The sequence below is a fragment of the Hyalella azteca genome, unplaced genomic scaffold (genome assembly GCF_000764305.2).
Source record: "Hyalella azteca isolate HAZT.00-mixed unplaced genomic scaffold, Hazt_2.0.2 contig9587, whole genome shotgun sequence".
NCBI lineage: Eukaryota > Metazoa > Arthropoda > Malacostraca > Amphipoda > Hyalellidae > Hyalella > Hyalella azteca.
In genome coordinates, this window is record NW_025939655.1 from 131,802 (window position 1) to 155,134 (window position 23,333).

At 38.7% G+C, this 23,333-nt stretch overlaps 1 protein-coding gene and 1 long non-coding RNA gene across 2 annotated transcripts; both read left to right on the forward strand.

Annotated features, from left to right (window-relative positions):
* The first annotated feature begins 257 nt into the window (after positions 1 to 257).
* Positions 258 to 11,781, forward strand: LOC108677373. The gene is made up of 9 exons (XM_018165578.2): positions 258 to 369; positions 1,998 to 2,204; positions 5,169 to 5,422; positions 5,969 to 7,125; positions 7,396 to 7,550; positions 8,685 to 8,710; positions 9,241 to 9,412; positions 10,079 to 10,245; positions 10,621 to 11,781. The coding sequence occupies exons 1-9, from the start codon at positions 303 to 305 to the stop codon at positions 11,374 to 11,376; spliced, it is 2,961 nt and encodes a 986-aa protein (XP_018021067.2). The 5' UTR covers positions 258 to 302; the 3' UTR covers positions 11,377 to 11,781.
* Positions 11,782 to 14,060: 2,279 nt separating this feature from the next.
* Positions 14,061 to 23,113, forward strand: LOC125178407. The gene is made up of 3 exons (XR_007156882.1): positions 14,061 to 14,083; positions 22,365 to 22,498; positions 22,918 to 23,113. It is a non-coding gene; the product is annotated as an uncharacterized LOC125178407 (long non-coding RNA).
* Positions 23,114 to 23,333: the final 220 nt, after the last annotated feature.

A 23,333-nucleotide genomic window follows, 5' to 3' on the forward strand; every position in this document is an offset into this window, starting at 1 on the left:
ACGTACTGGTAGCGTGAGTGATTCGTCACTCTACTCACTCTGAGAATAATTATATTTTTTATAATGAACGATATTATTATGAATTAATATTATTTTTATATATTTTATTTCGAATTTTCAGATACAGTAATCGAAGTTGCCTATGATGACATTTATTATTTATTAGTACGCAGGATAATGAATTAATATAAAATAAGATGTAATCCTTGTAAAAGATTTGTAAATAATGATTTTTGAATTTTATAAGAAATAATTATTTAAATTGTTAGTGAATTGCTGAAAAAATGTGGCAGTAAGAAAATATGCTGAGTCATTTGGGTGCCGTGGCCCTTCTGCTGCTGCTGTGTGGCACCAGACGCTCTGTTGACGGTGGGTTGACAGGGGTGATGTTGACAGGGGTGATGTTGACAGGGGTGATAATGATAGGGGTTATGTTGACAGGGGCGATGTTGACAGGGGTGATGTTGACAGGGCTAGTGTTGACAGGGGTGATGTTGACAGGGGTGATGTTGACAGGGGTGATGTTGATAGGATTATGTTGACAGGGGTGATGTTTACAGGGGTGATGTTGACAGGGGTGATGTTGATAGGGGTTATGTTGACAGGGGTGATGTTGACAGGGGTGATGTTGACAGGGGTGATGTTGACAGGGGTGATGTTGACAGGGGTGATGTTGACATGGATGATGTTGACAGGGGTGATGTTTACAGGGTTGATATTAACAGGAAAGATGTTGACAGGGGTTATGCTGACAGGGCTAATGTTGACAGGGGTGATGTTGACAGGGGTGATGTTGACAGGGGTGATATTGACAGGGGTGATGTTGACAGGGCTAATGTTCACAGGGGTGATTCTGAAAGGGGTGATGTTGACAGGTGTGATGTTGACAGGGGTGATGTTGACAGGGGTGATGTTGACAGGGGTGATGTTGACAGGGGTGATGTTGACAGGGTGATGTTGACAGAGGTGATGTTGACAGGGGTGTTGTTGACAAGGGTGATGTTGACAAGGGTGATGTTGACAGGGATGATGTTAACAGGGGTGATGTTGACAGGGGTGATGTTGACAGGGATGATGTTGACAGGGGTGATGTTGACAGGGGTGATGTTGACAGAGGTGCAGTTTTAGTTGATATAAAAGCAGACTTGTTCACTATAATGTTTGTCACCTAACGAAAGAAAATTTTCTAGGCCGATTTTTTTTAAATATTACGATATTTTTAAATAGATAAATCGATATTTAGCACAAATACAAACCTATACCTATAATTAAATTTATTATCGGCAACATTAAATTTGTACGTTCATAATAATCGTTGTCAACAGATTAAAATAATCGCATTATTTTACAGCCATAGGTTTAACATGGTGATCAATAAATGAAAAAAACGTAAAATAGTTAATTGTCCTGCAATCGCGGAGACTCAGAATATTTACTTAATTTAGTTTAAAGTCTTCATTTCGTTTAGAATCTTTGATTTGTCATGAGTATTTCATTTCTTTAAAAGTAGTATATTTAGGCACTTAAATCATATTATAAATACATTATATTATATTTAAGCATTAATTCATTCGAAATATTCAATTCATTATGTATTTTAGTCATTAAAGTATTAAATTTATTTCAAGTATTTCATATTTTTTAAATAATGATTGATAAAAGTATTTAATTAAATACAAAATATCAAATTTATTAAAAAAATATAAATTCTAAATGTATTTAAACCAAAAAAAAGGGGCTATTGTGCTCGCCATGTCCCCGTCTGTCTGTCTGTCCGTCTGTCCGTGACTTCACGTTTTCGTCGACGAGAAAATGCGCTCTCTGTCACTCACTGCACTGAGTCCTGAGTTATATTTTTTAAACAATGATTCATAAAAGTATTTAATTTATAAAAAAATACAAAATCAATTAGATATATATAAATTCTAATTGTATTTAATCCATAAAATAAATAATTTATTCGAAAAACTTACAAATTTTTGTAATTTCCCCCGCAGCAGCCGAAGAAGTGACGGTGTACCAGTTCCAGGAGAACGACAGTCCCTCGGACAGCTACGTCTCCCTGAACCAGGATCTCGAACCGCGGTTCTCAGCCACACGCTCACTCAGCGTGTGCTCACGCGTGCGGTTCTTCTCATTATGGGAGCACTCACGCTACATTCAGCTCACTCACATGCCTTCTAATGAGCACACGCTGCAGATAGGTGAGGCAATACGTGAATTATGGTAATAGATATATTATTTAGTGTAGTTAATTAGGTTTAAAAAATTATTAATATGTGAATAATATATATGGCACAGCTCACTCACCTGCCTTCTAATGAGCACACGCTGCAGATAGGTGAGGCGATACGTGAATTATGTTAGTATATATATTATTTAGTATAGTTAATTAGGTTTAGCAAATTATGCTCACTCACGTGCCTTCTAATGAACACACGCTGCAGATAGGTGCGTCAATAGGTACATGTTTTATATAATATATAAGCACATAATTATTTTACTAATTATTCAGAAATGAATGATATGCAAACTATTTGTATAATTTACCATCAGACGAGCATGCCATGCCGATAGGTGCGTCAATAGTTAAATGATGCATGATAATACAGGGTGCGGCGTGGGAACTTACTCTTTTAAAAAAATCACAAAGTAAAAAGTATTAAAGATAGCGTTTTAATTCTTTCTTTTTTACAAAGAGCTACATTTAAAGTTTCGTTGGGTTTACTTACAAGTTTAATTCTTGAATATTACATCTTGTAGGTGACCTCCATGCTGTTCAATACATTTTGTCAGACGAGATCGGAAGTTTCGCTCCACCTTCTCAAGCATGTCTGGACCAATGTCAGCAATAGCAACGCGAATGTTGTTCTTCAGTTCAGCTAGGGTCCTCGGACGATTGGTGTACACTAAGGATTTCAAGTATCCCCACAAAAAATAATCGCAGGGGGCTAAGTCCGGCGAGCGCGCTGGCCACTGGAGATCGCCCCTTAAGGAGATCACGCGTTGTGGAAAGTGTTCGCGCAAGAGAGCCATTGAAGCGCGTGCTGTGTGAGCCGTGGCCCCATCTTGTTGAAACCACACATTTCTTACACCAAGTTCATCAAGTTTTGGAAGGAAAAACTCTTGAATCATCTGAATGTACCGTTCAGAAGTGACTGTAACTGCCCTATCGTTCTCTTCAAAAAACCATGGGCCTATGATGCCAGTCCTGGATAAGGCACACCAAACAGTCACTCGTTCTGCATGAAGGGGCTTCTCATGAAGTTCTCGGGGGTTCACACCACTCCAATATCGCATGTTTTGCTTATTCACACACCCTGACAGATGAAAATGTGCTTCATCACTAAAAAACACAAGTGCGTTGTTAGGCAAGTTTTCAACGATGGCTTCACATGCCCTTTGTCGTGAAACAAAATCACGTGGATTTAGTTTTTGCACCACTGCCAGTTTGTAAGGGTGGAATTTTAAGTCTTGGTGCAGAATTCGCCTAACTGTGCGATCGGAAATTCTAAGCGCAGATGCATGTTTTCGTGCGGATCGCTTAGGTGATTGCAAAACCGCCTGCCTTACTCTCTCGACATTTTCTGGCGTCCTAGTGGTTTTGGAAGGACCTGGTTTTTGTTTCCACACACTGCCTGTATTCATAAAAGTATTCACCCACTGAACGATTGATGTACGACCAGGAACACGACCAGTGGGCGCGACATTAAACTGCCTCCTAAACGCACGCTGGGTTGCAACGATAGACCGGCCACTAGAAAAGTACACAGAGACTGCGAACGCGCGCTCCTCTCTCGACCACTGCATGGTCGCAACTGAACTGAGTGGACGAAAAACTTCATAGCCCGCGCACCATATTGCGCATGGCGCCACCTTCCTAGGACTAATGGCCGCCACGTGGCGCGCAATTCAAATAAGTAAGTTCCCGCGCCGCACCCTGTATTTAAATGTATTCATATCATTAGTCTGCTAATAGCGCAAGCTCACCAAGAATTTAAAGGCAAAAATATTTAACTAATTAAAAGTTATTTCAGCACATCTTTATGAGAACGTTTTGGAGACCAGATATTTATTAAATGTATTTATTCCTCATGTATATTATTTCTACATAACAATATATAACAAAAAAAACACGAAATTCAATATTTTTCAATTTTTTTAAGGAATAATATAATAATTTGAAAAATTTACATATCAATTTAAATACAAAATTTTCTTCGCCAGCTTTATTAGCAGTTAATATAAGAGCAATCCTTGTTTTCACAGAAATATCGTTGATTTTCTTTTTTACGATAAAATTCTTATCTAATTCGCGATTTCAACAGCCAGTTGATGATAATTTCATCAACCAGTTGATAATTTAAACAGCCAGTTGATGATAATTTCAACAACCAGTTGATGATAATTTCAACAACCAGTTGATGATAATTTCAACAACCAGTTGATGATAATTTCAACAACCAGTTGATGATACTCTTACATTGCTCGATGACGAGCGACTGTAGCTTGACAAACGCAAATGCCTGGTCACATGTCGACAATTTGATATTAAATATGTTCGTGAATTTTCTCAATAATTAATTAAGTTTATTCAATTTAAATTCTTACAACAAATTAACTTTACATTATTAAGACTTAAAAGCGAAACGTATACTCAGTCGGTATATAGACCCATTAACTGATTCATGATGGATAGCTGAGTGTTAATATGCCTCTACCAGGGGTTAAGGGTTAAGTTTTAAGGGTTATACCATAGGGTTTAGAGACCAATCTCAAACATTTGTTAATGGTCCGCAGATAACAACCCTCGCCCGACTAACACATTCTGTAAAATACAGAAATACATCCATACAACTACACGCTACACATGCACTCAGGAAAATTGATGGTTAATAGTGTTCAAATAGTGACACACTTTTTGCGTCCACCACTGACACTGTCTTTTTCGGACCAGTGTTCACAGGCTGATTCACACAGGGGGCGAAAAACCGCATCGCTATTTTGACAAAATCTCACCCATTTCTTTGTTTGTGTGCTCCTGCCACAGATGTACACGTGCGGGGCATCATGGTCGCACTTCACTATTAAAAGCAACGCATCGATATTTAGACGATATTTTGCATCGATATTTAGATAAGTCTCACCTATTTCTCTGCGTGTCACAGACGTAGACGTGCGGCGCATCAAAGTAACGCTGGGAGGTATGCGTCGTTACCACACACTGAGTCACAGCCTGCAGGCACTAACCTGGCACCATCTGTGCGTGACGCTCGACCATCTGAGCGGACGGTCGGTCTCCTACCTGAACGGCGTCCCGCAGGACCGCCATCTGGCCGAAACCGTCCCGAAGGTCTATGGATCCAGGATCAAGATCGGGGCCGGGGACGCTGCGAGTAACTTTCATGGGGAACTCACGCAGGTTTGAAAACGTCTTCGTGGACAGTTTTGTAATAGTAATCGCCTTTTAGTGATCGTAATTCTTTTTCTTTTTTATAGGAAGATGCACTATATAGTTAGCACTTAATGTTATCGGCAAGTTATTCGTTGATCGCGAGAGTGAATTTATTATCGGTGCGAATTTCATTGTGAAAGCGAGACTTCAGTTCTTGCTTAAATTTTTTGGACGAAATCGATGGTTTATTATGGTGAGTCAATGGAAATTTTGGGAATTGAAAATACAAATTACTATAACAAAATTCCACGAGAATCAAGATTCTATTTTCGCGAAATTATTAATTTGTGGAAAATTAAAGTGACCGGTTTTCAGGTTAGCGTATTGCAGAAAAATTCCCACAAGTGAACTGGCCGCATTTGAGAATGTAAATAATTTGCGTCAAATATCTCATATCAAACAAACTTCTTTTTTGTTCGTTGTTTGGCAAGGAAAAAATCTGTGTTTTTTTTTTATTTTGAAACAATAATCTTTGTAGTTGTCTTGTATAATAAATCGACTCTCTTTCGTCAGGTCAACATCTGGAACAGGACTTTATCAGATGAAGAGATCGCCTCTTTGTCGTCGTGCAACTCTGACCAAGAAGGAGACTTGATCGCTTGGTCGAGCGACTGGATAAGCCACGGCAAGGTTACTGCATCAAGAGCATCTTCTAATTTCTTTTGCAAGACTGTCTTTGACCCGAAATTCTATTTGTTTCATCCGATGAGGCTATACCACGGCTTCACTTTGTGCGAAGGCTTAGGAGGACATCTTCCGACACCTGAGAACAGCTCCAGCCTCAGCACGTATCAGAAAGCGGTCCTGGATCTATCAGTTGGCCAGAGCCTCCAATGTGAAGGATACTGGATAGGAGCCACGGACGAAAAAGATGAAGGCTACTGGACGAGGATGACGGACAATAAAGTGATCACACCTCAATGGAAGCTTAATGAACCTGATGGAGGAACCGTTCAGAATTGCGCGCTAGGTACTTTAGAAACAGACTTAGCGGTTAAAGATATTCCTTGTGATGGGAAGCAGTGCGTGTTGTGTGTTGTGCCAAAGCTCCCCTTCTGGTCCCTTCTAGGAGCTTGCCAAATACACGACAGAAACAGACTCTTTGCTCCTGTTCAACGGACTGCAGGTGAACTCGTTTTCGAAGGTTATTCATTTTACAGCATTGAAAAACGAAACAACACGTGGCATTGGCTTGAAAAAACTGCAGCAAGCGAGAATCTAACTATTGCAAAATTAATCTCCGGGTCTAGCATCAAAAAGTCGTGGCCGATCGGGCGGCATTCATGGCAGTTTGAAATGTCCGTATGCGATGAAGAGCCTGGTGAAATACGCACCCTGTTGCTGTCCCCTTGCCGCGACGGCCATTTCACCTGCGATGACGCCACTTGCATACCCCTTTTCCAAAGATGTGACCTCAAACCTGACTGCAGGGACGGTAGCGATGAAAAGGACTGCCGTTTGGTTCAGTTTCCAGTGACCTACAGGTCGGACATCCCCCCTGCAGCGTTAGGGACAGAAAACCCCTTGCAGGTCGCGCTACAGGTGACCATAGAGAGTGCTGATATCAACACGGCGTCCATGATGATGCATGTCAACTACAACCTCACCATGACTTGGAGTGATCAGAGGCTGGAGTTCCTCAACCTCAACGAAGACAGAACCCTGAACAGGTGAGAACCTTTCTTGGATTACGATTGAGAATAGGTTTAGCAAAAGGATTTAACTTGATAATATATACATGAGGGTATATAATAGATTATGTTGAATCGTATAATTAATTTATCATCTAATGTTCTCTTCTTGTATTCAGATAATCAAATAACCTTTGAGTGTTTGTGCAAACATAACACATATCCCATCACTAAACATGTATCAAATTTAACGAAGCCGTAGTTTTCAGTAAAGTTGTAGGTTAAAAAAATTTTTGATTTTCACGACAGAGTGAAGCAGGAGACTGTGGAGAAGGTCTGGGTGCCTGTGGTGGACTTCACCAACACTAAAGGCAACCACTACACCTTGGCAGACCACGAGTCTACCATGATGGTCAACATGCAGAGTCTGCCTTACATGGGCGACGACTCTCACGCCGAAGAAGGTCTGTAGCACTTCAGTTTAGTATCTTTTTATTCAAATATCAGCCTGCAAAAAAAAATATTCCTTTCCTATCGTAATATTTCTACAATACAATATCCTTTTGGTAATCCATTTTCACGGTATTTTTTTGAAAAATTCTGGTAAAAAACAGTAATCCTTGTTGAGATGAAATTTTTGAAGGATTCAAATATAACGTATTCTATTTAAATATAACGTATTCAAATATTCTATGACATATTAGACTTCGAAAAGCGTATAGAGAATTTTACGAACAACAATTATTTTCTGTCAGAAAAATCTATTATATAAATTATTTAATAAATCCTAATCGTGCGGATGACCGTGGCTGGATGAGCCTCATGCGGGAAAAATATTTCTCTCAATTTATAAAGTAAATAAGATAAATTAGCTAATAGTTAACTCCTTTATTTAATGTATATGTAGGGAAACGTACGGAAATTTTCACTAAAATTCGTGACACGCTCATCTGTAACTGTATTTAATGAAGGAATTTATTGAAAGCTTGCGTTATTTATTGAATTTATTGAAAAGAACAATAATAATCATAATTTATTTCCATAATTTTAATCTCGTAATAATTTTTTGACTTATGAGCAGTTGAGCACCCTCTGAATTTAACGCAACATTTATGTTTCAAGCAACATTTCTACAGCATCAGGCACAAAAACTTTTTCTCGCCTCTCACTTAACCACGCTTACAATTTCCTTCACACAGAATATTATTATTCATAATTTTGATCTTAGAGTAAGTTTTGAATTTTAGATTTTTTTTTATGTTAAAGAAAACATATTTCTCGCACGCAAAGGACTCTTGATTTATCTGGAGAACCGCCCAGTGTTCGGAGTCTCTGCATTAACATGCACAGCTCACTATTCTGTTGTCGGAGAACAGCCCAGTGTTCGGAGTCTCTGCATTAACATGCACAGCTCACTATTCTGTTGTCGGAGAACAGCCCAGTGTTTGGAGTCTCTGCATTAACATGCACAGCTCACTATNTAAGCAGGCGAGTGCTATACTTCCATAAGCAGGCGAGTGCTATACTTCCTTCGATAAGCAGGCGAGTGTTATACTTCCATAAGCAGGCAAGTGCTATATATATACTTACATAAGCAGGCAAGTGCTACCCATTCGATAAGCAGGCAAGTGTTATACTTCCATAAGCAGGCAAGTGTTATACTTCCATAAGCAGGCAAGTGTTATACTTCCATAAGCAGGCGAGTGTTATGTTTCTATTAGACGGCAAACTCGAGGAATTTGCGGAAATTTGGGCAAATTATTGGAATTTTAACGAAAACGTCAACATCAGTATTGAGCAATTATATTTCGTCGAGCTTTATGCCGAAATCAGAGGCGAATTTAAACAAATAACGATGTACATCTCATGCCGAATACTACAACGCTTAAACTCCCAGAAACCATGTGTAGATTAAAAATAGTTGTCTCTTAATTCCGGAATTCTTTCTTACTTAAATAACTTGAATTTTTCTAGAATTTTTTTCTGTCAGGCGGTCTGAGTCAGACGGTCTGAGTCAGGCGGTTTTTTTTTTTCTGTCAGGCGGTCTAATATGAATTTTTCTAGACCCTGTGGGCGACCTAGCAAATCATAACGTATTTTTCAATTTTTTTCTGGAATTATTTCAATTACTGAAAATAATGTTTTACACGTCAGGGCTGCGAGATGGAGCTGACGATGTTGTCGGCGTCGTCACGCATGCTTCAGTTCGACGAGGTGGCGACCGCAGCGACGTTTTCAGGCAACCGGCACCTCATCGAGTACACTGTCGGCGACGTGCAGCTGCACTTCCAGAATGATAAGGACTTCGCGGTGCTCATTGTTGAGGGTAAGTGATCAGAGGGTACACACTTACCCTTACTTGCCCTCACGTACCCCATCTACCCTCAATTAACCTCATATCGGTCGAAGTTCAAACTTATCCTCACTTTCCCCCACTTGCCCTCACCCTCACTTACTCCCACCCTCACTTACCCTCATATCTGTTCAAGTTCTCACTTACCCTCACTTACTCACACTAACTCATATCTATCAAACTCACTCATATCTATCGAAGTTCTCACTTACTCCACTTGCCCTCATATATACTGAACTTCTCACTTGCTCATATGAGCCAAACTGCTCAAATACTATGACTTACTTTCACCCTCACTAACCCTCACTTACCTTACTTACCCTCACTTACCCTCACCCTTACCTACCCTTATATATGCCACAGTTCTCGCCTACCCTAACTTGCCCCCACATATGCAGAAGTTTTCACTTACATACATGCCAAACTGCTCACTTAACTTCATATATGCCACAGTTGTAATATTTCAGTAGTGTTCCGTCGCTATGATATTTAATAATATAAATTGTTCATGATACACTTGTTGATTTTCTCACACCTACTAACTTACAGAGATCGTGTCTACCATTCATTTCTAAAATTTCATTTCTAAATTTCCAGTAAAGCCGCTCATTATTTATGAATTCATCCCTCACTTTTCAGTTGAGCTTGCCAGGCGTGCCGGGTTCATTCTTATGAACGTGTACATCCCTTCGATGTGCCTCTTGGTGATCAGCTACTTAACCCTGTACTTCAAACCTGCCATCTTCCAAGTCCGCATGTTGGGGTCCCTTACAACCCTTCTGGTGATGGCTACTCTCTTCACTCAGGTACTCATCTTGTAGTATGTCTGATTCACTAGCAACCCTACTGGTGAAGGCTACTCTCTTCGCTCAGGTACTCATCTTGTAGTATGTCTGATATGTCTGATTCACTAACAACCCTGCTGGTGATGGCTACTCTCTTCACTCAGGTACTCATCTTGTAGTATGTCTGATTAACTAACAACCCTGCTGGTGATGGCTACTCTAATAACACAGGTGACCTTATAATTATGAAATGTCAAAACCGTTGATTCACTATGAATTAAGTAGAAGGTTCATATAACCCCAAATGTTTATTCACATACTCGCTTAGAATACGCAACAAAGCCCCTATTTAATTCTTTACATTAATAATAACTTTGTATCGCATTCCGTTTGCAGGCGTCTAGCCAGCTGCCAAAATCCTCATACTTTAAGCTGGTGGATGTGTGGCTCTTATCCAGCATCCTAATCATCTTCACCATCATCGTGTTCCACGCCATCATCGACCGGCTTCAGGACACACCAAAACCTGCTATTCCCAAGCACCCTCTATCAGCCATCATCATCAAGCCAGACTTGGGAGGTCACAACCGAACCTTCAAATCAAAAACCGCCCACAAAGGATCCCTTGTTTCTGTAAAACCTCCCTCCCGGTCCAGGTCCAGAGGCAGCCAAGTTTCCTCAGCTTTTTCCAGGAATTCTTTAGATGCCGCCCGAGGGTCAGTCCCAGGTTCTCCAGAACTGGAGGCTCAAGAACTCGTTACCACCTTCGCCCACCTCGGAGTGGACAACGGAAGCCCTTCGTCGTCCAAAACTCCCGAAGAAGTGGCACGAAAGCGACCAACCGGCACGGTGGGATCGGATCTAGTGGTACCCACAGAAAATATGTTGGGTCAAACCTACCGGGAACAGCAGACACCTAAGAACGGGGACTCTTTCGTTGATATGGAGAGAGGGAACCCTGAAACTGAGGATTTGGATGCCGATGTCAGCAAAGCTATTCTCCAGAGGGGCATCGAATGGAGGTTCTGGAAATGGTCGTTCAAAGAAGTTGACAAATGCAAGACCATGATAATCACCTCGAGAATAGTAGTATTTTTAATGGTACTTGTGTTCAACATAGTCTATTGGAGCGTAGCTTTGACCTCCGAATAAGAAGTGGAAGCAGTAAAGTTTTGTCTTAATCTGAAGTAAGAGGATACAAGTGATTTAATGGTTAAGCTCATGAAATACGATTCTTCGGTCAGTTTTGCGCACATTCAGGCATCTTATAATGTAACCGCAACCATATCACATATTTTTTAAATATATTGTTCAGTATTGAGTGAATGAACAATTTTTCCATAAATGACCATTAAAATACCTCGGCTTTATACTTTTGATGAAGAAGATTAAGATTTACCATATATGCGTTATGGGTGATAATAATTTGTAAATAAATATAGATATTTATGGACTTAGCAGACCAATTAGTAACTTGCTAACGAGTTAGTGCATTTGTGGGACTAGATAGTTCGATGACGTATACTGAACTATTTTCATCATTCATATATGTTCATCATGCATATGTTCATCATGCATACGTTCATCATGCATATGTTCATCATGCATATGTTCATCATGCATATGTTCATCATGCATGTGTTCATCATTCATATGTGTTCATCATGCATGTGTTCACCATGCATGTGTTCATCATTCATATATGTTCAGCATGCATATGTTCATCATGCATATGTTCATCATGCATATGTTCATCATGCATGTGTTCATCATGCATATGTAGATCATGCATACTCCGGATCTCGAAGGCAGGAATAAATGCAGATGTAAAATATCAAAAATCTATATCCATCTTTATTTCGATTAAAAAAGATAATGTTAATTCTGACTTGGTTGTAAAACTGGATGAATTTCACCATAATTAAGATATACGCGACTGGGAGTCTAGTTTTTTTATTACAATTTTCGGCGAATCTTGGATAGAAAAAAATCCCTAGTAACCACAGAAAAAATTAAGACCTTAGTGATTTTTTTGTTATGAATGACGGAAAAGTCTTTTGTTTTTCCCCACCTTGAATATATTCCATTTGCTGGACTGCGGCTGCGTTAAAGTAAATTTATGAACCAAATTGCGCATAGTAAGTTAATCAGCAACTGAGGTTTCGATTATATGTACTTTACTTGGCTTTTATCGTAGGTGACCTTCAATTGCATTAATGTTTCATGTGGTATTACTTAAGTATCTTATCGTCTGGTAGATGTAGATAGAATTAATAATTTAACGACACCTCAATAATAAGTAGATAGAAGCACTATTAGAATATATTTAAATATTTTTATTGTTATTTGTGAACCGTCATGCTTGACTAAAGGTAGTAAATGTTGTCCTTTGAACCGACATGCTTGACGCGCGGTAGTTAATGTTGTGCTGTGAACCGACATGCTTGACGCGTGCTACCTAACGCTGTACTGTGAACCGACATGCTTGACGCGCGGTACTTAATGCTGTACTGTGAACCGACATGCTTGACGAGTGCTATTTAATGCTGTACTGCGAACCGACATGCTTGGCGCGTGCTACTTAATGCTGTGCTGTGAACCGACATGCTTGACGAGTGCTATTTAATGCTGTATGTGAACCGACATGCTTGACGCGCGGCACATAATGCTGTACTGTGAACCGACATGCTTGACGAGTGCTATTTAATGCTGTATGTGAACCGACATGCTTGACGCGAGGAACTTAATGTTGTACTGTGAACTGGCATAACTGATGCGTGTTAATTATATTTTTCAAATGCACAAGCTATAGGACAAACGTTTGTTTCGTCTATATCTACTGTCAGTAGTTCTTTGATAGTTCTTCGGGAAAATATTGTAGCGGAATGCATTACGAAAATGTATCGTGAGGCATGGGCTTCGAGCCAAGGATAATAACTGTGGCCATTACACTAAGAGGTAATTGTTCTAGTGTTAATGGGGCAGGTTATTGTATACAATTAGGCCATATAATAATATTGACAACATTTTATAGATGGCATGTTACCCAACATGTGGACTATGTTGGGTAATATGGTAATTGATAAATTGGGTCATTTTCAATTGGAATAATAGGGAATATGAAAAAGTTTTGATATGAAATGTAAGAAAAAATATTTATTGTATTTTAAGTTAGATCAAGTATACCACGAGCTCCCAAATGTTGTAAACTTTACTTTGACTATTAAATAATTATATAGCAGATGTGTTCCTTAACCACTTCTTCAATTTTCCCAACGTTCCAAAAAATATAATAAATAATTTATGAAAATTTAAATTTACACGGATCATTTTAACCAGTTGGATGATCAGGCCAATCACCGCAATTCGATTTTATTATTTTTTCGAAGATTTTATAGACTTGATTCTCTGTTTATGTCTTTATGGATTCTTCACCGATTCGACACTTCAGCGAACTCGCGTGCGAACTCGCCTGCGAGCTCGAACTTCATTTTCAACTCTGGCACTCATAACTCCTTCAATTATGAACGGATTTTAGGTTTTCCGTATTAAAAAAAAATTATCGATGAAAAAATTTGAAGACACACCGATTTTATTCTAAATGCATATCTCTCAGAAAATCTGGTTGTATATGCGTACATCAATAAATTAAGGAATGATAAACCGGATGTTTCTATCAATATATTTTTATTTCATCATGTAATATCGAACTTGTTATCTTTTAATATTAACAAAATACATTTATATCCCGATGGTACATAAGAGTTTTGGCTTTGCACCTGCTGAATTTCGGTTGTTGCCTCAGTTTTCTTGTTTACATGAAGTTGAGCCAATTGTGAGGACGTCGTACGTTTTGGATGTGAGTTGACTAATTTGAGTGCACCCCATAAAATTATATTAATGATTTGATCAATTTCTTAATGGCAGATACAATAGTCATTGTAGCTTTATAAAAATTTTTTTAGTGTAATCAGACTACTACGATTTTACGAATAAATTGAAGAGGTGGTGTCGTGGTGAACGACTGATCGGGCTGCTTCGGGCAAGCCGCAAAGTATAGTCAAGTCACTCAAGTCCAAGTGGCTAAATCTTTGTTCTGACTTATGAATACGGTGAACATTGACATGCAAAAAGACAAGATTTACAACAATCTTCTCTTCGCAATTTGAGTTAGCGTCATCACTAGATTATCAGATACTGTCTTTTTTTAGGGCAAAACACCAACTCACCAAGTGACAAGCTGGCAAATCCTACATAGCTATACCTAGTTCCTACTTGCTACAAGGTTGACACATTGCACAGCTAGCCCTAGGCCTAGCTCACTACAGACTAGCATTTGATGAATTTCACTAGCAAGTAGATGATGTAGATCAGGTGCTATGTGAAAGCAGGGTTTGTTAGTAGCTTTGTACTGGCCATGGAAAATCTGGAAAGTCATGAATTTTGATTTTTCATTTTCCAGGCCTGGAAAGTCATTGGATTTCATTTCACTTTTTTTCTGGTTATGGAAAGTCATGGTATTTGCAAATAAACAAAGAGATAAGAAAGTGTTTTTCTCTGCTTCATGTCTTTACTGTTTGTGCATTCTCTTGTTTCCTGTCTTCTGATTGTCACACATGAAATGAGCCACGGTCAGGAAGATGTGCCAGGTGCGTGGGAATTTTTATTATCATTGCATCAGTTTGTGCCGTGCGCCGTAATATGCCGGTAAAAAGTGCACCGTGCGCCAGCCCAGGCATGGAATATATCTACTTGGCGAGCCGCGACTGAATTTTTTGAGCCGTGATTTTATGGATTTGCCAGCCGTTATTCCATTTCTACGAGCCGTGATTCCATTTCACCGAGCCGTGAGTTCCATATCTCGGCCATGAAAAGCCATTTACGAGGTGCAAATTTTTTTACAAAGTCCATGCACGTGTTACCCCAAATCTCTAATTTTACCCTTAAACAGTCGAACGGCAACAATAAAATTTGTGTCTACTGTAAGTTCAGCACACGTTAATGCAGTCTGACCGCTTTGATATGACATTCGAGCCGCGAGATTTCATACCTACTGAAATTATATGATATTTGAGCCGCGATATTTCAGACAAAAATAGGACTTTTCCAGACTAGCGCCAGCCTGCGCCGTGCTCCTAAAGTTGTTTGAAGATGAATGCGCGGTAACACTATCACACACGAAGAAATACCTGCATCACATAATTCACATTGACTAGATTCCTAACGTGTTAACTCAGTTTCTACGAGTTGGCAATGTTATGAATATTTATTTCTTATTCATAGATAACAATTCGGTTGGAAATTAATTACAAAACTAAATAGTAGAACGTAGAAGGCGACACTCCACATGGCTTCAGATTGGCTCCTAATAACAAAGGACTGACTTTGGCAAATGCCAAATAGTACAAACCCGAATGTCAATATCAGGAATACCGTCAACCGGGGCTACTCGGGACAGGCCTCCGACACGTCGTAAAACTGTTGTAGTAGCGAAACTAATTGGAATATTGCAGAACTAAAAATAGTGGCGTAAACGTCAACATTTTTCCTATCTATGTAGTATAAAGGAAGTCGAAAAATACTACATTTACTTGCTTTGAAAAATTCCAAAAAAAAAAAAAAAAACGATCAAATCTGTCCCGTGTAGCCCCGGTTGACGGTACGTTACATTCCCAACATCCTCCTGGCTGGAGAAATGGGTTTGTGTGGTGCAAACCAATTGAAAACAAAAATACAGGCACTGCACTTTTTTTTTAAATTATCAGTTCTCATTTTTTGCAACTTTGAAGGTTAAGTAAATAGACTAACAACAAACATTAATAAAATATGAATAGCTTCAAGAGGCTCATCACAAGGTCTTGGACAAATTTACGGCCGGTCTCCCGGCCGTCAGTGTACCTGGAATATCTTCCAAAGTACTGAACATATCTTGATGAAACTTGGTACACATATTCATTATGGCCTAATGGTGCTGTCAAGCTCGTAATAATTTTTTTAATATCACCTTCATTCGTGACTTATATGACGAAACGTGCCGAAATTTGCAGTGTACAGAAAATTTCTTCCAAGGTACTGAACAGATTTGGATAAAATTTTGAATATGAATTTCTGAATACTAAACGGAGATGTTTAGCTCATGAAATGTTTTTACGTTTTACCTTCGTTGGCGAGTATTTTTCTCTTTTCCCTCATTCGTGATTTAAACAGCAAAACAGTGCTTAAATTCACAGTGTACCAGAGATTTCTTCTAAAATACAGAACAGATTCGAACGGAACTTTGCATATAGAAACCTAACCTCCCAACAGTGAGGTTTAGCTCATGACAATTTTTTTTATTTTGCCTTCGTTGGCAAGGTATATCGTATACGGCTTTACGTATATGGCTCCTGGTCAAAGGTCTTGGACTAATTTAAGGCCGAACCCGCGGCCGGTCTCGCAGCCAGAAAGGTTTACTTAGTGTTTTTATGGGCTTTCTAGGTTTTTTTGTGTTTTTAATGGAACCTGTTCCTAACTGGACCTAACCTGCGAGGTTTTTGTTGATTGGCTAGGTTTTTTCTATGTTTGGAGTTCTGCGGCCGCGAGACCGGCCGCAGGTCCGGCCGTAAATTTGTCCGAGACGTCCTGGTCAATGCAAGTTCAAAAATTGGCCTAAGAAATGCCGGTCCTTTCTCCGTATATCCGTATAAGTCGCAAACAAAGGCAAAATAAAAAAATTTTCACGAGCTAAACATCGCCGTTTGGAGGTTAGGTTTCTATATGCAAAGTTTCGTTCGAATCTCTTGAGTATTTTAGAAGAAATCTCTGGTTCATTGCGAATTTAAGCACTATTTTGCTGTTTAAATAACGAATGAGGGAAATGAGAAAAATATTTGCCAATGAAGGCAAAACGTAACAAATTTTCACGAGCTAAACATCTCTGTTTAGTATTCAGAAATTCATATTCAAAATTCCATTCAGATCTGTTCAGTGCCCTGGAAGAAATGGCTGGGACACTGCAAATTTTGGCACATTTTGTCATATAACTCAAGAATGAAGGCGATATTAAAAAAATTATCACAAGCTTGACATCACCGTAAGGCCATAATGAATATGTGTACCAAGTTTCATCGAGCTACGTTCAGTACTTTGGGAGATATTCCAGGTAGGTACACTAAATTTGGACAATGGCCGCGAGGATGGCCGTAAATTTGTCCGAAACGTCTCATCACATACATGACGATGAATCAGCATTGCGTAAAAGTATATAAAGACGATGTTGGGAATTTCTGATGACAGTTATGTCTAGACATATTTCATTTACAAAAGATTTCGCACTCAAAACTATTTTCCATTAATTGCAATCATGAAATTATTTTTGACTCCTTTCATTAACCGTAGAATCTTTAATAACCCTATCAGCGCACTAATAGTATATATAGAACGAGCTAAATCTGTCATTTAACACTAATATTTGTTTACTTCAGTCTTCATATGCCCAATTTCTGAGGACTTGGTTATTCACCACTTGCCTCACATCCGGACAGAATATTGCCTCACTTCCGGACGGTCTACGGAAGGTAAACAAACGATGTTCATCAGTTTGTATAAGAAATTTGTAGAAAATTTCTTTGAAAATAAATTTCTAGATTTTTACTTTCACAAAATTTCCAAATCAAGGAAAATCATAGGTTATTGATGGATAATTAAACACATATTGAGTACCTATTGTACATTTTCTGTCACTTGACCCTTGACAAAATGTATGTGTTTGCTGTGCCGACGCTTGCATGTGCTGCGCCAACGCTTGCGTGCGCTGCGCCGACTCTTGCGCGCACAAGCGAGGATGGCCAGAAGTTGCACCAACTGTGCACTGCAATGGCTTAAAAAAAGTCAAAATGCGCGGGAAAATTCACCGAAAACATACATCATCCTGAGTGTGGGAAATAAGTACTAATAAGAGACTGTGCGGCTGTGCCAGTCTCTTGTGTCATGCATTCCGATTGGTTATCCACAAGTGAGCTCAGTCACCAAGCTCAGTTTCATTTGACAACTTTTTGATCTGCAGTGGCAGCATTCTATCTTCACTCTTCAGCATGCAATTTCTACATCACCATGCCTGGAAAGTGTAATTTTCATGACTTGTGGTTAAGAATAGAAGCTTTTTGTGACTGGCTTGCTTGCCATCCAAAGCATGAAAGTATGGCAATATGTACATTGTTCTCAAAATACTTCAATGTGTCAAATATGAGGGAAGCAGTTTTGAAGAGCCATGCCACCTTTGAAAAGCTATGCATTTATACATTTGCTATTTATCAACTGTAGGAGATGATAGAATATGCACGGTTAGTCTTTCAGTCATGCTACACCTGTCTTGGAAAATTATATTGATGGTAATGGACTATGGAGAGTCATGGAAAAGTCATGGATTTAATTATCTGCATCAAACTCCTAAATTTTTAAATATGAACCAAAACACTACCAGTACCAGCTTATCTCACTGGCTCATGACTGAACTGAATGTAAACTGCAGTACTATCATGCATTTCTGGCATAGTAGATTCACTGTCAGAATTTTGAGAGCATGCTCTAAGAACTGCAATCTTGATCCGAGAGCATCTTTCATTAATTTGAAAATATTTTATCAATGTTTATTTTTAGCATAAAGGGTTATCCTTTGCTCATCTCAGCTAAGCAAGTAATTGATGGAAATTTCTCAAAAAACAAGATTGTGTCATCATAGTTCTACTCTTTTTAGTTCATTTCCAAACACTAATCAATAAAATTAAGCTAACATTTGGGAAGACTTTAAAATTAGATACCTTAGGTTCGCCAAGGCATGAAGTGACTGTCCGCCATTTTGCCAGCATTGTTTATGTTGGAACGTACTGTCAAACGGGGTGGTAAGGGAGGGTTTTGAGCATTTTTTGTTGATAACTTCTTACCATGAAACATTTTATAAACTAATTTGAGCTTATTTTAAAGGCCTTTGTGAGGGCTATCGTATACCATCTCCGTAAAAATTCCATATGCTATTCGTAAGGTGCCAGATGCAAAATAAAAGCGTCCCTAATTACGCCTTAGAACAGGGTAATTTGGGACGCATGAAATAAAACTTAATTTTAAAACATTTGAAGCATGCAGAGTGTACTCATCCATTACCAGCAGTACTGTGAAGTCCTCAACTTTCTTTCTAGATGATGTAGAACAAATAACATTTTCTGTGATTTTTATTCTCCTTTGTCATTTATTGATGTGATATTACCATATCCATGGACTTGCCATTGAGTATTGACAGCAACCTTGTCCACTGCAAGCTTCATATAAGCAGCCTTATAGCATTTCTTCAGTATCTGTAAGCTTGCAGGACAGCTTGTAATTTCCCACCATTTTAAATTGTGTCATGTGAATTCACTACATATAACAAAAAAAAAAATTATTAAAAATATACCTGAATTAGAAAGGAATATTTTTGTGACAACAATCATATTTGTTTGAAAAATAAATCATAGTTTATGTTAATTACTTTTCATTCTATGTTGCCCGGTGCACAATTCTATCTATGACATTCTATGCACAATTTTGTTATGACCATGATGTGATGAGCAATGTGATGTCACTGATGTGTGACAATGATTTCTGTCGAGTGATTTTTTTGCTGAGCAAGATAAATGTAATCAAAATCCTTTGTTGTTAAGGGGAGCGTCTCCCTAAAAATTTATCTCAGTAATTTACAGAGGGATCAATCTGAAATTTGGTACACATATGTAAAACAGAATTCTAAGACATTTTTGTTCATGTGATTTTTTCGAAAAAATTGAAAGAAAACGTGAAATTCTTATGTGAGTGTGGGAGCATTTTGTCCGAAATTGTTTGAAATTTTCGATTTTACCTCCACTTTCCCCCCCTTTTTGCAACATAAAATCCGAACTATAACGAACTTAGAAAAACCAATACATCATTTTGTAGATCTTTCATTTGCAAATCAAACGGTATATGTCTCATTGACGTAGCTTCAAAACTCTAGGAGGAGATAGGTTTGCAAGTCAGAAAAATGTTGTTTTTCAGGAGAGCTGAAAAACTGAAAATTTTTATGAAAATTAAAAAAACTGCATTCTAAATAAATCTATATTACAAAAACGCATAAATCATTCTCTAGATCTTTTTCTTGCGCATCCAATGGTATAAGTTTCATTGCTGTAGCTTGAAAACTATGGGAAGAAATTGTACTTCGAAAAAAGGAAAGAAAAAAATATAATATATTAAATAACAAAATGTATTGAAATTTATCCAGTGCCTGGCTCTGGATCCCCGGCTCGGTATTTAATTAGCATTAAATACGTCCTCGCCTATTACTCAAATGAAATCGAGGGTATCATCGTGGCCAACGACTCGTTGTTGTCCAGTCGGCACTGAATGATAATAAATAAAAGAAAAAAATTATAAGAATAAGAAAAAAAATGGAGAGAAGGAAATTGAGAAAAAAAGAGAAGAATTATTGGAAGAAAATGGGGTCGATGTGAACAACTTACCCCATAGTCAAGAAAAGAGAAGAATTATTGGAAGAAAATGGGGTCGATGTGAACAACTTACCCCATAATCAAGAAAAGAGAAGAATTATTGGAAGAAAATGGGGTCGATATGAACAACTTACCCCATAATCAAGAAAAGAGAAGAATGAAGAAGGAATTTAGAAATTCCCTGCGCCGTACCCAGTGCTGGGAGTGGCCGTGCGCGTCTTCCTTGGTTTGCGGCTTGGAGTCGTCACTTCAGCAGCCTTTACCTTCAACATGTTTAGGTGGTCAGGCGTTCGCAATCCAAGAGCTACAAGAAGGTTTCCTTTCTCGTATCCAATGTTGTGGTCCAAGACCGTGCCACGAGCAACGAATAAGACGCGGTCAAGTGAAGCGAATTTCTCCTTTGAGCACCTCAGCCAGATCTTGGAATGGAGGCTTTCGTTGGAGTTTTGAGTTCACTGCTTGACACAGCGTTTCAACAGTTGGTCACTGCACAAATCAACATATACCTGGAGAATACCCTTCAGGAGCTTCTGGGACATACCAGCAAGGTGGAGTGACTTGGTGGAGTGAGGCTCAGGTGTCTTATTAGCAGCTTCTGCTCGTTGAACCCAACACCAGGATTCTGCTCCATGGGGGCAAGATGCGTGTCTGGGGCGTGCATCAGTGCTACTTGAGTGATAGTAAGTGGCAAGGATTGATTCTCTCACGGTGGCAACATCAGCAGACGAGTTGTGCTTCCGGAGGTTCTGACCGAAATGCCTTGTCAATAAATCTATCACTCCATCGGTCAGCTTGCCTGCCCCAGCATACATGCTCCTCATGACTTGCTTGCCGGCCTTTGTCGTGGTAACAACCTTGGACTTATTCTTTAGAGCTCTGAGGCGTGAGCCTAACCTCTTGGCGACATGATTTATGCAGNGTGTACGAGAACCAGACGACGTAGAGAGACAAGTTTAGTCTCGTTAGAAGCGTAATTTTCTAAGCTTTAAAATGAGTGTAAAAACCCAAAAAGTGAAAATTTTCGATTTTTCGGGAGACGCTCCCCTTAATAGATTTTTTCATTAACTGTAGCCTTTGCTAACCAAGATTCCACTGTAAATGTTTTTTTTTTTTGCAAGTGTCACTTATACCCTGGAGGGTATCTCTTATTACCCCATCTTGTGGAAATGGCCACCACTTTTTTTAGATTAAGCTATGCAAATTTCGTCAATCTAATTTTTAAGCCAACACCTGTGTGCCACTTTTTTGCAAGTAACATTTTTTGATATGGCAAATATATATTTTTTTTGTTACAGACCTTGGCAGAAGTACTTTTCCAAAATCTCACTTTGCACACTTTTAGGGATTTTTAGAGGTAGGTAGTAAATGTATGGTTTCTTAACTTACTTTATGCAACATAGATAGGAAAAATGTTTAAGTTTATACCACTATTTTTGGTTTTGCAATAATTCAATTAGTTTGGCTGCTACATACAACATTTCACAAATTGATTGAATACTGTCCCGATTTACCCCACCCATTGCTTATTACTCAGTTTGACAGTATATATGACATCTTTGCAAAGAAATTATATGTTATACAATGTTGATAGGCATTTATATGAATAATATAGGTATGTAATTTCTGACCCAAATTTTTGTACAGGGTGTTTCGTGGGGCAAGCTTTTAGTGATGGTGTGTGAGCTGACATGATAAAACCCAGTACCAAGTCTACAGCTGCTGTTGCCAATAGTCAGCCTATAGCATACCATCATCTTGAAGCCTTACTGCACCAAAATGTATGTAAGAATTTTTAAGTACAAATGAAATTGTGCATAAGTGGTGTGAATAGTTGTAAGTAGCATAGAACTTTACTCAGAAGATTATAGTGAACTGTTGTTGTTTAGTTGTCACATGCGTTCAAAAGAGGCTATGAGATTGATGCAAGAAAATATTCCTGATTTGATAGGTAGCGATTTTTTTATTGTGATTTAAAATTTTTTGTTGGGCTTTTATTGAAAGGTTTTCCCATGTGTTGATCAAGATATGTTTTTTTTGTAAAATATTTAAACACTTTTTTAAATTATGAAAATCTAGCTGAAGGCCTGGCCATAAGTTACATTGGTTTCTATTTGTGTCACAGATTGATGCTTTTTTGGTCATTTTCCCACTCCCATTTGATGGTGTAATAAGTGCTAAATTTTTTATTTCTCTACAGGATTGTTTGTGGGAAAGCATTCAGAAACCTGCAGAAGAAAATACAAATGTTTTTGTATGTGGAGAGGCTCATCTAAGTTCTTTACAGTACCCCACCCATCAATACCAGGATGCTGGTGCTCCCAACCCGACCTCTTCCTACAACTTTCTCTTGGGTGGCAGCATCAATGATACTGCAGCACCTCTCGACCCCACCAGCACCATCGCTCCCACCAGCACCAGCACCATCAGCCCCCAGTATGCTTCTACAGGACTGGAAGCTTGTCTTGTTGCTGACATTGTATCGCAAGTGCTTGATGAATCAGACCAGCTTGGTCTGGCCTACATAAATCAGTGAGCCAACTTTTTGGTTCTGTATTGAAAGTTTCTTTGTTGAAGATTATTCTTGCAAAATACTGTTGCAAATGTTTTTACTTT